The sequence below is a fragment of the Jaculus jaculus genome, chromosome 1 (genome assembly GCF_020740685.1).
Source record: "Jaculus jaculus isolate mJacJac1 chromosome 1, mJacJac1.mat.Y.cur, whole genome shotgun sequence".
In the NCBI taxonomy this organism is placed as follows: domain Eukaryota; kingdom Metazoa; phylum Chordata; class Mammalia; order Rodentia; family Dipodidae; genus Jaculus; species Jaculus jaculus.
Window position 1 is genome coordinate 58,672,522 of NC_059102.1, and position 13,729 is coordinate 58,686,250.

A 13,729-nucleotide genomic window follows, 5' to 3' on the forward strand; every position below is an offset into this window, starting at 1 on the left:
ACTCATATCTTTTCTGTCTCTAGATTGGACTATTCTGGGTATTTCAAATAAATATGGTCACATCATATGATACTTTGTGACCCAGTTCTTTTCAGATGACATGTTTTTATCATAGTATTTGAAGGTTCATCTATGTTCTAGCATGCTTTTCTTTTTGCTGCTGAGTAACACTCCATTGTGTGAATACACTACATTTTGTTTATTTCATCATGGGTTGATGGATATTTCCACTTTTGTGTGCTGTGGGTAATTGCTAAAATTATTATGGTTTGGATATGAAGTGCATCCTAACATGCTTTTGTTTTGGAGCTTTGGTCCCCAGCAGGTGGTATTATTCTGGGAGGTTCTGGAAATTGTAAGAGGTAGTAGGGTCTACTTGGAAGAAGTGGGTTGGTTGTAGGAGCTGTCGCTGTCTCTCCTTCTTGTCCATTATACGGTGAGTAGTTCTGTTACATGTTCCTGTACTGCAGTGTTCTGCTGCTATACCTTGGGCTCAGAGTCAACACAGCCATGCACCATGAGCAGACACTTCTGAAACTGTGACCTGAGATAAATCCTTCCCTCTTTAAGCTGGGTCAGCCACTTTGTGAGAGTAATGCAGAAGCAATTCAACTATGCTGCTATGATCATTAATGCAAGTAGCTTCTTATAATTCTTTCTCCTCTTCTTCTCTTCAATTTTTTTTTTTAATTTGGAGATAGGAAATCATGTAGCCCATGCTGGCTTGAACTTGCTATGTAGCTAAGGATAACTTTGAACTCTTGATTCTGTGTGTGTGTCCTCTTTCTTTTCTCTCTCTCTCTCTATCTCTCTCACTATTGTGGGCATGTCTTCATTTCTTTTGGTCAATGTGGAATTGTTGAGTATGGTGACCCATGTTTAATATTTTGGGAAACTGCTAATTGTTCCCAAATGACTGTCATTTTCCTTTTGCATCAGCAGTGTCTGGAGGATGGAATTGGTCCATGTTTATCAAATATTTATTTATTTATTTGAGAGGGAGCAAAACCTAGAGAGAGAGAGACAAATAGAGAGAGAATAGGCATGCCTTTAGCCATTGCAAATGAACTCCAGGTACAGTGCACTGCCTTGGTGTGCATGTGCGACCTTGCATGCTTGCATCTCTTTGTGTATCTGGCTTATGTCAGACCTGAGAATCAAACATGAGTCCTTAGGCTTTGCAAGCAAGTGCCTTAATGGCTAAACCATCTCTCCAATCCCTGACCTGCATTTTTTTTTTTTTTTTGCTTTGTTTTTTGAGGTAGGGTCTCACTGTAGTCCAGGCTGACCTGCAATTCACTATGTAGTCTCAGGCTGGCCTTGAACTCATGGTGATTCTCTTACCTCTGCCTCCCAAATGCTGGGATCAAATACATGTGCCACCATGCCTGGCCTGACCTGCATTTTTGCCAGCACTTTTTGTCTGTCATTTTAACTCTAGGCATTCCTTTCAGTGTGAAGTAGTATCTCATTGTGGTTTTGATTCCATACTAAGTATGTTTTAATGTGATTGTTGACTACTTGTATATGTTCTTTGGAGAAATACCTGTTCAGACTCCCTACTCAGTTCATTTATAAGCCACATCTATTGCTGGGTATGGTGGTGCACATCTTTAATCCCAGCTTCCTGGAGGCAGAGGAAGGAGGATCTCTGTGAGTTTGAGGCCAACCTGAGACTACATAGTGAATTCTAGGTCAGCCTGGGATAGAGTGAGATACTACCTTGAAAAGCAAACAATATCTATCTATCTATCTATCTATCTATCTATCTATCTATCTATCTATCTATCTATCCATCCATCCACCCATCTATCCATCCATCCATCCATCCATCTATCTACCTATCAATCAATCAGTCAATCAGTCATCTGTCTATCTGTGGGTCCTTGAATCCTCTGGTCCACAGTTCTCTGAAGGCATCCAGGCAACTGTGAAGAGCAGGGTCTTGAGCAGCTGTGAGTGTAATGGGACAAACACCCAGGAGATAACTTCAGAGAATAGCTCCATTTATTCAAAAGGGAAATGGGTTCATAAGCAGTTGAGAGTGGGAAGAGGGTCCTAAGGGGACTGAAGGGTTCAAAGGTTGCTAGCCAATACCTAGGGACGTTCATTCCAGCACATAGGGAGAGAGTCAGGTGATCTACATAGTGGTGGGAAGAGGGTCGCAGGGGGATGGGCTGTGTGAAGGCTGCTGGCTGACACCATATAAGCAGTTTCCTAGGCAACTGGCCAAAGGTCACAGGGCTATGGGCAAAGCCTAAATCTTATCTGAATGTCCGGGTATCCTAGGCTTGGAGAGGGAGTGGCCCTACTTCCTGCTCATCTCGGGTCCTAGATTTTGTCTGGGGGTCCAGACTGACTGTGATCCCCGAGAATAGGGGGAGGAGCCTGGCTTACTGGGGCCCCCAAAATGGGGGGAGGAGTTCCCCTGCTAGTCTGGTCCCCAAGCTGTCAGACAGCTTAGGCTTGCTTTAACCCAGGGCCCTGCCTGTGTCCAACATCTATCTATCATCTATTTATACTATTTGCAAACAAACACACGCCCACACACATAGAGTAATTTATTTTTAATCCTTAGTAGACAGTCTTTTTTCCTGTCATGAAGTTTTTAGTGTCTTTTCTTTCCCTTAATATCAATGGACTGATTTTAAAAAAAGGTAAAATCATGACTTTCAAGTAAATATAAAATGAGAAGATGTCATTAGAAATACTGGGAGTTAAAAGGGCATTTGAGAAAGTGTTCCTGAACAATGTGAAAGATTTACTGGGATAAATACGAGCCTGGTTAATAAGTAGCAAAGTCATAAAAACTATAACTTTTGAGGTTTTCTGTTCCATCAGACAATTTATATTTCTACTGAAATGAAATCTGTAGTGTAAACTTTGCCTCCACAAAGTTGTAATTGTAAGTAAATAGAATAGCTGGTACCTTATTTTATATACTTCTAAGTTTCTAATGGGTCTTCAGAAGTTTCTTAAAGATATAGCTGGGTGTGAATTGCTCCCTTCAACCTTGTGAGCATCCAGTGAGCTGTTTGAGCAAGAGGTGGAAGAAGGACCCTTCAACCTGAAGGGGAACCAGAGTGTCAGAGTGCTCTTCAGTGTGAAGACAAGTCTTTCAACACTGAAAAAATTGTGTTTTTGCTATTTCTATGCTTATTTCCTTCTCTCCATTTGCTTTGCTCTTCTTTCTAGAGCATCTAATAATCAGACAGACCACCATGAACTTGAACTTCTTAGATCAAGTCTCTTTTTCTTAATTTTTCAAAATCTCACAATTTCCATTCATCTTCTAGGTGTTAAGTTTTATTCTTACTATGGTTGTATTTAACAGTTCTATTGCTAATGATCAATAACAGTCTTTAGACCACCAAGTTACTTGTTTTATTTTATTTTATTTATTTTTATTTTTAAAAAATATTTTATTTATTTATTTGAGAGCGACAGACACAGAGAGAAAGACAGATAGAGGAAGAGACAGAATGGGCACGCCAGGGCTTCCAGCCTCTGCAAACGAACTCCAGATGCATGCGCCCCCTTGTGCATCTGGCTAACGTGGGATCTGGGGAACTGAGCCTTGAACCGGGGTCCTTAGGCTTCACAGGCAAGCGCTTAACCACTAAGCAACCTCTCCAGCCCTTTTATTGGATTTTTTAAGGTAGGGTCTCACTCTAGCTGAGGCTGAGCTGGAATTCACTATGTAATCTCAAGGTGGCCCCGAACTCATGGCAGTCTTCCTACTTCTGCCTTCTGAGTGCTGGAACTACAGGTGCCCATTCTCATTCTCTCTCTCTCTCTCTCCCTTCCTCAAATAAATAAATAAATAAATAAGATATTAAATGTCACTAATTTAGATCTTAAATCTTGACTAGAGAGAATCATCAAGATGAATGGCTGAGGAGGTGAGTCAGTGGTTAAAGGTGCTTGCTTTAAAGTGAGGTCAGGGAAAGAGGTTGAGTAAAGCAGAGGTGGGAGGAAGGCTAATCAAAATCTAAGAGGGTGTGAATAAGTCATATGGACACCTGCTTTTCTTGACAATGGAACACCCAGAAGCCATAGATTGTTACTAGAAAATTTTCAGTGCCAGGGATGGGATACCTTCCAGTAAGTCAATGGCCAGGGAAGTCCCTGATTACCCCAAAACATTACAGGCCATTGCTGAGGATCTTGGGTTCCCACCAGGAAGAGATGATAAGACCCTATTGCTAAAGACTCCACATACTTGGGCTGCAAGGCCACTGAGAAGTCTTTCTGGAGCTGAGCTGAACACCTCCTCCTTGTAGACAAGCTGACAAAAAGCTGGGCAAAAGCTACACTGCATGCAGTTCAATGGGAGAAAGAGAAATCACCAGTGAAGATACCCAACAGTGGGCATTGCAAGCCTTAAATATTGCCAGTCAGGCCAAATGAGCCAATGGGTGCAACAGTGGCATGTCTGTTATGAGGGAAACAAACTGCCATTTAATTTGATTGGAGGCCCACTTCATGGGAGGGAATGCACCCCTGATACTGAAAACCTATGACAGGGGTAGTCATGAGCCCTAGGGGGTGTAATGTCTGCTTGTGCCTGGCTAAATACATATACTATGCTCACCAAACTGCCCGGTAAGCACTTCTCTTAATGTTCATACCCATATATTAATGCTACTCTCACTTTTGGTTAGAGAAGCTTCTCTTTGCAGATGGCAGTAACCTCTATGATGACTCAAAAGGCTCAGAAGTGACCATCATAATAGGAAGAAAAGATGATGAACGTAAAAATAAAAGAGAAGCTCATTGAGAGGGGTAAGGGGTATGATGGAGAGTGGAGTTTCAAAGGGGGAAGTGTGGGGGAGGGAGGAAACTTCCATGGGTTATTGTCTATAATTATGGAAGTTGTTAAAAAAAATTTTTCTGGTATTTTTGTTATGAGAGAGTGAGAGAGAGAGAGAGATAGAGAGAGAGAGTGAAATAGGGACAGAAAATTGGCACACCAGGGCCTCCAACCACTGCAATCAAACTCCAGACATGTGTGCCATCTTGTGCACATGTGCAACCTTGTGCACTTGCATCTGGCATATGTGGGATCTGGAGAGTTGAACATGGGTCCTTAGGCTTCACAGACAAGTGCCTTAACCACTAAGGCATCTCTCCAGCCTGAGCTCACATTCTTAATCACCACCTTGCCTGTGGGTCTCTGGTTCCACACTTGTGGCTTGAGTGAGAGGGAGAGCTACCTTCCAGGAAGAAGGAGCTATTATCCTGCATGCCCCTGCACGTCATCCAGCTCAGTGAGAGAGAAGTTCCCAGGTGCAGTTGGTGGACAAGCTTTACTCCTCATTTATGTTGTACCTATAAAAGAACCTACTTCAACATTTTTCATGTCTTATTATGAAAATTTTCAAAGTTACAGACAAGTTGAATAACACAATCAAATCTCCCTTAAATCCAATAGCTGTTTACATCTTACCATGTTTGCTATGTCATTTTATAAGAAGATATTTGGGGGTTGAAGAGATGGCTCCGTGGTTAAGGCATTTGCCTGCACAGCCTAACCACCCAAGTTTGATTCCCCAGTACTCACGTAAAGCCAGATGCACAAAGTGGTGCATGCATCTGGAGTCCATGTACAGTGGCTGGAGGACCTGGTGTGTCCATTCTCTGTCTTCTCTCTTCTATCACTCTTTGCTTATAAACAAACAAACAAACAAATATTTTGCATGAACTATTTCAAAGTTGTGCATTTTATAGTGTTTTATCTCCATATACTTTAGGAAGCACCCACTAAAAAGTAAATGTTTTTCTATGTTCCTATTGTAGATACCTCAGAAAATTGTCAATCATTTCCTAGTTGCATCTAAGATCCAGCCCATGCTCACATCTTCCCAATTATTCCAAACTATGTTTTGTAACTTATGTTGTAAATAAAAATTTACAGAGATGTGATTTAGTCACTTTTATGTATAGATGTGTGGCTTTATGAATTATCAGAAAGTAAATACCTCCTTGTAAACTTAAGTCTTTAAGAACTCAGGATGCAATCAGAGTTCACTTAGTTCATTTGATTATTTTGTTATTTTTTTTGAGAGAGAGAGAGAGAGAGAAAGAGCGGAGAGAGAGAGAGCGGACAAGTGAGCAAGCACTTCAGGGCCTCCAGTCACTACAGTCGAACTCCAGGTGTGTGCTTCACCTTGTGAGCACGTGTGACCTTGTGTGCTTGTGTCACCTTATGCACCTGGCTTACGTGGGACCTGGAGAATCGAATATGGGTCCTTAGGCTTTGCAGGCAAGTGCCTTAAATGCTAAGTCATCTCTCCAGCCCTCATTTGATTATTTTGACTCTAACCTTTCCTGTTCTAGAATATTCTTCTGCCTCTTATTTTTCTCTTTTTCTAAAAATTGATATGTTGTTCTCTTCTTTCTCCGTTTTCTGCTTCTACTCTTGTTAAGTTGACTGGAATTGTAGTAAATCATACCTCTGGCTGTGTCTGTGAGGTGTTTAGAAAGGATTTTCATGTGGGACAATGAACAGGGGGAAAAGACCCACTCTGAATGTCAGAGGCACCATCCCAGGGGCCAGAGGACCAGATGGAATACAAAGGGGAAGGGAGAAAGCTACACAAGGTAAAAAGCCAGGCATGGCCACACATGTCTGCAGTGCCAGCACTAAGGGAACTGAGACAGGAGGGTCATTGGAGTGTATTGATCAGCCAGGTTCAGCAAGACCCCCCCCCCCATCTCAAGGAAATAAAGTAGATGAGCAATGGAGGAGGGCACAGGAAGCTTCCTTTGACCTCCTCATGCATGTGCCTGGAAAAGTGTGTGTATACACACATGCATACACCACACATTAATACACTGTACATACTAAATGCACATCCTTGCAAACTGTTTTATTAAAGAAAGACACAATACCTTTTGCAGTAAGGCATTTGTTATAAAATCCAGTTCACTTAGTGACCCAGCATAAAAGGTTTGAGTTGAGTTGTTCGCGGTGGAAGGACTCTCTTTAGATCTCAGGTTACACATCTCACTTTAAAGATCTCAGGATGCTCTTCTGCTCCTGCCATGTTTCACTGGCTAAATTATAAGTTGTAGCAAGGCATTCTCTATCTACCCTGGAATTTCTGGTTTCTTAAGAGTAAATCCTGAGAGGGAGTTGGCTTTAGTGGAATTCAGGTTCTCTGGAACCGGAATGCACCTCTTAAAGAGGCCTCCTCACTTCCCCATGTCCCCTCCTATGTGCCTCTCAGGGCTGGCTACCCTACAGTAACACAGTGGTCATGTGGCCAAGGAGTTTGGTTAGAGTTTCAATAACAGTAGTGCCATGTGCAGATACAAGGAGACCAGTGCCTGATGTGTATGCTCTACATGCAGTGGCCCAGGTCGTCCGGCACTTCGCAGGTGTGGCATTCTGATGACGTGAGTTGGCCTTGTCATTGGCAGCTCTTCCAATGTAGGAGGGAAGCCCTGGGGACATGCTTTCTCCATCTTCTTGTCCATCATATGTTTTAATTATTTTTTAAATATTTATTTATTTATGTGCTCACTTACTTGATTCTAAGACTTCTGCCATGGCAGTTGGATTCAGGCTTCTCCTGAGAAACATAATAATAACAAAGAAGTCATCAAACGAGAAGAACCAGTTGGAAAAGGAGAAGAAGGTGTTCTGTGGCAGGGGTGTGGGGGAGGGGGCACACAAAGTAATGGGAGGGCATTACCATCAAAATATATCATGTACAAGTGTGAAAAATTTAAAAAACTGAATTAAAACACAGGTGACCATTATAAAATGTTAGTTTTTTTTTTCTCCCACATCTGAGACTATTTAATTGGACAAGCACCACCAGACTCAAACGTCTAGAGAGAAAGAACACTAAATAACTTACAGAACTCAATTGCGCAGGAAAATGCCTCCAAAGGACATAGGATTGCCAGTGTTAGCTCTCCTGACAGGTGGGCTCTCCCAGCGCGAGCTGTGGAGCTCTGAGCACCGAGCACTGGTGAAAATCATCTTTCATGTCTCTTCCCGCACCGCGCTTCAGACACACAACCACTGCTGTGACCTCTGCTGTTACAGCGTATCTACTCATGAACCTCAGGCAAGTGAAGTCACGGGGCATCATCTTTTGCATCATCTATTCTGAATGTCACGCTGCTGGTTTACATTTGTAGCTCATTCCTTTCTTCCTATGTTGAAATATCCCATTCCCGAGTAAACCATGTTGTATATTCACTTGCCTTTTTTTTAAAAAATTTTGGAATAGCTCAGATTTTTAAAAATTGCAAAAAGAGTACATAGAGCTCCTGTCCCGGCTACTGAAATCTTGCTTGCTACACTCTACACAGTCTATGAACTCATATTGATACAGCATTGCCCACCAAAGACCCTCCTCACCAGATTTCCCCAGTTTAATCTACGGTCCAGGATCCCACCCAATTGTCATGTCTACTGAGGCCCCTTTTGGCTGAGGCAGTTTCTCAGACTTCCCTTATTTTGGGTGATTTTGACAGATTTAAGGAGTGCTTGCTGGGGATTTTGCAGGGTTGAGATTGTCTGATTTTGTACTTAGCTTTAGACTGAGTCTGTTGAAGGACAAAGACCACCATGGTAAAGCACTGTTTCCAGACATCTTATCCAGGGCACATGCCACTGACTTAACTCATGGTCACCATCATAGCTGCTAGATGTGTTGGATGTTTTCTCCACTAGAAAATTACTTTTGTTCCTTGTATATGTATACTATATTCCTTGGAAAAAAGTTACATCTTACAGTTCACATTTAAGTAGTAAGGAGTTTAGAGTAGTGTCTCCATCAGTTATTTGGGCTACGTCTGCACAGGAGATTTATATTTAAATTTTATGACATGGACAGCTTCCCAAAATGATTATACTATTTTCTCTCCCTTAAAAATGTCTGAGAGTCCAAATGCCCCTCATTCTGAGCAACACTTGGGATTGTTGGCTTAAATTTTTTTGTTTGTGATTGATGTGTGTGCATGTGTGATGTGTGTGCAAGTGTGTATGAGTATCATCATGTGTGCAGGTCAGAAGCCAGAGGTCAATGTCAGGTGTCAATCTGTTTCCACCTTATTTTTTCGAGACAAAGTTTCACTGAACCTGGAGCTCAGCTATTCAACCGGACTAGGTAACAGGGCCCAGGGATCATTCTCTTTCTGCCTCCCCAGGGCTGGATTACAGGTATGCACCACCACACCCAGCTCTTTTGTGGGTGCTTGGGATCCAAATTCAAGCCCTCACACTTGTGTGGTAAGCACTTTGCGGACTGAGCCAACTCCCAGCCTCTGGCTTTTAAATTTTAACCATCCTAGTTGGTGTGAAGTAATGTCTCATTTTGGCTTTAAGTTACATTCATGAGGGCTAATGTTAAGTGCCTTGTCATTTCATGCGCTTCTTGGCAGTTCTGGACTCTGACACTCTCTCTCTCTTGATCTCTCTCTCTCTCTCTCTCTTTCTCTGTGTGCTCTGTTTTCCTCTTCATTTGCCCAAATTCTTTGAGTTGTCTTTTTTACCGAGGCAAGGAGTTATTTGTATATTCTGTATACACATCTATCATGAAAACGTTTTTTTGTGAATTTCTGTGTATTTTCTTCTAGCCTATAGGTTTTATGAACTACTTCTTTTGATGGGTCCAATTTAATATTCTAGCAAAAAGATTTGGGGCTCAATGTAGGGAGTAATGGACCCTCACACATTTTCTATGAGGCAGTGTTAACTTAGTTATAAAGATTAGTGGTTTGCTGATGGGCAGAAGGACCATATGGGAAAACTGTGCTCTGTCCCTTGCTGATTACACGCAGTCATGAATAACACAGTTCAAGTGGGTCATGTGCTGTGTGCTGCTCAAGTGGAGTCTTGACACAGAGGCATTGCAGCAGTCACAACAGCAGCTGCTCTAGAGTCTTGTGAGGATTTGATGACCGAACAAATAGCAGTGAAAGGCAGGAAGCTAACCCTGCTTGCAGAGGAGGATCAAACTTCTTTTAGGAAGAATGGCATCATGTGTATTATATATTGACTTAGAAAATGGGGCCAGGGAGGTGTTTTGCTGCTTGACTTGAAATAACCGCAGTAAAAAAGCAAGTTTCCTAGCCAGGCATGGTGGTGCCGGCCTTTAATCCCAGCACTCGGGAGGCAGAGGTAGAAGGATCGACGTGAGTTCAGGGCCACCCTGAGACTACATAGTGAATTCCAGGTCAGCCTGGGCTAGAGCGAGACCCTACCTTGGCGGGGGAAAAAAAAACCCACTAAGTTTCCTGTATTCGATTGTGTATGGGAACTCATTTGCCAACCAAATCTGGCAGTATCAACTATCTACATTAATGCTTGGTTTTAATACTGATAGTTCCTAGCTCTGATGTTTTATATTTGCTTTTGTGTTTGTGATAAGGTTTGTAACAATCATAGCTCTCAGGTTGAAAGATCTATTTATTTGTATTAACTTCTTTCAATTCTTACATACAGGAAGTAATTCTCTTTTTAACTTTGGAAAAGAAGAATATGGAAAGTTGTTGTTTACCCCTTTAGTACCTAAGCTGTTTCAAGCCAGAGAAAGACCTGCCCTTGTTGTCCTTTCTCTCCTGAGGGTTCTGGGCATCTATGGCTCAGCGCTCCTCAGTGCACTGTGTTCCATGTGCCTGCTTATTGCTGCTGATCCAGGACTTGGGCAAAACCAGAAAGTCTCAAGGTGGAAATAAACAAGACTTACTATAAGATACATATAAAAGGTCAAGATGCCTGGCATGGTGGCACATGCCTTGAATCCCAGCACTTGGAGGCAGAGGTAGAAGGTTCGCCATGAGTGTGAGGCCACCCTGAGACTACATAGTGAATGCCAGCAAACAAAACAAAGATCAAGGAGGAAGAAATATTTATAAAAAGGAAAAAAAGTATGGGCTTAAGATTATCAAGAAGACCTGTGATTCCATGGCATTTCTTAGCATTATTTTAAAAATTGTAAAATTCAAGGCTGGAGAAATGGCTTCATGGTTAAGTGCTTGCCTGTGAAGCCTAAAGACCCAAGTTTGAGGCTTGATTCCCCAGGACCCATGTAAGCCAGATGCACAAAGTGGCACATGCATCTGGAGTTCGTTTGCAGTTGCCTGAGGCCCTAGTGTGCCCATTTTCCCTTTATCTGACTGCTTCTTTCTCTCTCTGTTGCCCTCAAATAAATAAATAAAAAATAAACAAAAAATTAAAAATTGTAAAATTCACAAAAATTTTATGAGTAAGATTATTTAATTTGTTTTTCAATTTATTTATTTGCAAGGAGAGAGAGAGAATGAATGAATGAATGAAGGGGTATGGGCACACCAGGGCTTTTTGTCACTGTAAACTCCAGACACATGTACCACTTTGTGTGTCTGGCTTTATGTGGATACTGTAGATTTGAACCTGGGCTGTCACGCTTTGCAAGCAAGTGCCTTTAATCATTGAGCAATCTTTCCAGCCCCTTATTTTTTTTCTTAATATTTCCTCCTGAAAGAAAATACGAGGAAGATCTGTACCACACACACACACATACACATACACATACACACACACACACACACACACACACACACACACACACTCACTTATATATATTGTCACAGACCAATCTATTCAGCTGTGCCTCTTTCCTCACTGCCTATCCCCTCCTTTCCAGGTAAACCTCTTCGTACTGCTGTCTGTGGTGTGCGTCCTCCTGAATCTCGCAGGATTCATCCTGGGCTGTCAAGGGGCGCAGTTTGTATCCAGCGTGCCCAGGTGTGACCTGGTAAGTGCTGCTAAACATCACTGTGCCAGGGCTGAGCCTGGCATGCCTGCCCTCCCGGTGTGTAGCATGCACTACTGTCCTGAGGGGAAAAGTGAAGTGGGGAAACCAATCAAAGGGTGACTGCTGCTAAAGATTTCAATCACTTGTCAATGGTTAGGCCAGAGCAATGAGTAGCGAGCAGCAAGCCAGGCCCAGAGCCAGAGTGGCACGATTCCTCTCACGGGGATTGGATGGCTCTGCTCTCCACGATGGACCTCCTTGTGGTTATCTGAAGAGGGAAAGTGGGTGTTAGCAGAATTGACGTCAACAGTTCTTTATCTGAAAGCTTTGGAGACCAGGTGTGCATCAGTGTTTCAAGATTTTATGATTCTAGAAGGTAAACATGGTGCAGCCACCATTTGTTACACGGCGCGCCTTGGAGTCTGGGACAGCAGGCTGCAATCCAGGCTTGTGGTCTTCACAGCTTTGGTACCTCACAACCATGGACAAGAGGTTATGGACTCAATTGTTTTCTAACATGTTAGTAAAATATGCATAAAATTGATCATATGTGGGCTGGAGAGATGGCTCAGTGGTTCAGGTTCTTGCCTGCAAAGCCTAATGACTCGGGTCTGATTCCCAGGTACCCACATAAAGCCAGATGCACAAAGTGGCACATGTATCTGGAGCTCATTTGCAACGGCTAAAGGCCCTGGTGTGCTGTGCCCATTCCTTCCCTCTCCCCTGTCCCTCCCTCCTTGCAAATAAATAAAATAAAATTGATCATGTAAACCACTTTCCATGTGCAGTTCAGTAGTGTTGCACACATTGGTACTACTGTGCAAGCATTCTTCAGAGCTCTTCTCACAAAACTGAAGCTTGAAGCATATTCCCATCATCCTTTCCCCCGCCTTCCCAGCAGGCACCATTCCGTTGTCCATTTCTATCAATTCAGACATTCTGAAGTAGCTCCTATTTGTGGCCTCATAGAGACTTTGTCTGTGGATAACTTAGCATGTTATCCTCGAGGTACGTTATAGGATAGTATGGTTTAAAGGCTGAATAATGGTCCATTGTAAGTAAGTATACTCCATTGTGTTCACCCATTATCTGTAGATGGGCCCTTGGGCTGCTTCCCTCTTTTGCCCATTGTGTACCAAGCTGCCATGACCATGAGGCTACACATATTTCTTTGCTCTCAATTCTCGTGAGTATATGACCCAGAAGTGGAATTGCTGGCCTTATCTGAACTTTTTTTTTTCTTTTAAGACTTCTCAGTCATAAATGTCTCCCTTGGCATAAAGAGAAAAGGAGTGGACTCTTCCTAAGTCATGGTCACTTTCATATATTTGGAATTTGGTTCCGTGGCAGGCCCACCCCATAGAAACCAGGAGCATGCAAGCCAAAAGGGCTAGCCTATCTTTAAAAAAGCTGTGATCAAGCTTTTGCAGTGAAGCCCATGACCTTCCTCTGCAGGCAGGAAAATGCCCCAGGGAATCACAAAACCTGCTGATCTTTCCTATCATTCATTATAATTTTTAATGTTTAAAAAATAAACATTAGAGATTTTATTAAAAGGCTAGGAACAGTGCTGGGGAAACAGCTTAGTCAGCAAAGTTCTTCCTTACAAGTGTGAGGGTTTGAGTTCGATGTCCAGAACCCACGTGAAAAAAAAAGCTGGGTGTGTTGGCCCACACCTGTGATTGCCAGTGCTGGGGAGGCAGAGATGGGCAAGTCCCTGGGGCTTGCTGGCCAGCCTGCTTGGGGAGCTACAGGCTAATGAGAGAGCCTGTTTCAAAGAAGGTTCTGGTGCTGAGGCATAACACCTGCTCTTGTCCTCTGGCACACACAGGTACACTCACACCCACATGAACATGCAGGTACATACATCCAAAATGTTAGTGATAAACAGTGGCCTGTCAGTTGATATGACTAATTTCTTCAGGCAAAATAGAAAGTATAGTTTTTGTTTGGTTTGAGACAATCTGTTC

At 42.6% G+C, this 13,729-nt stretch overlaps 1 protein-coding gene across 1 annotated transcript in view; it reads left to right on the forward strand.

The window, feature by feature from the left end:
* The window catches only part of Fam189a2 (family with sequence similarity 189 member A2), a 64,244-nt gene that overhangs the window by 26,171 nt on the left and 24,344 nt on the right, over nt 1-13,729 (forward strand). Inside the window, exon 3 of the mRNA XM_004652985.2 lies at nt 11,649-11,759. Coding sequence (XP_004653042.2) covers nt 11,649-11,759 — 111 coding nt within the window. The remainder of the gene's footprint in view (nt 1-11,648; nt 11,760-13,729) is intronic.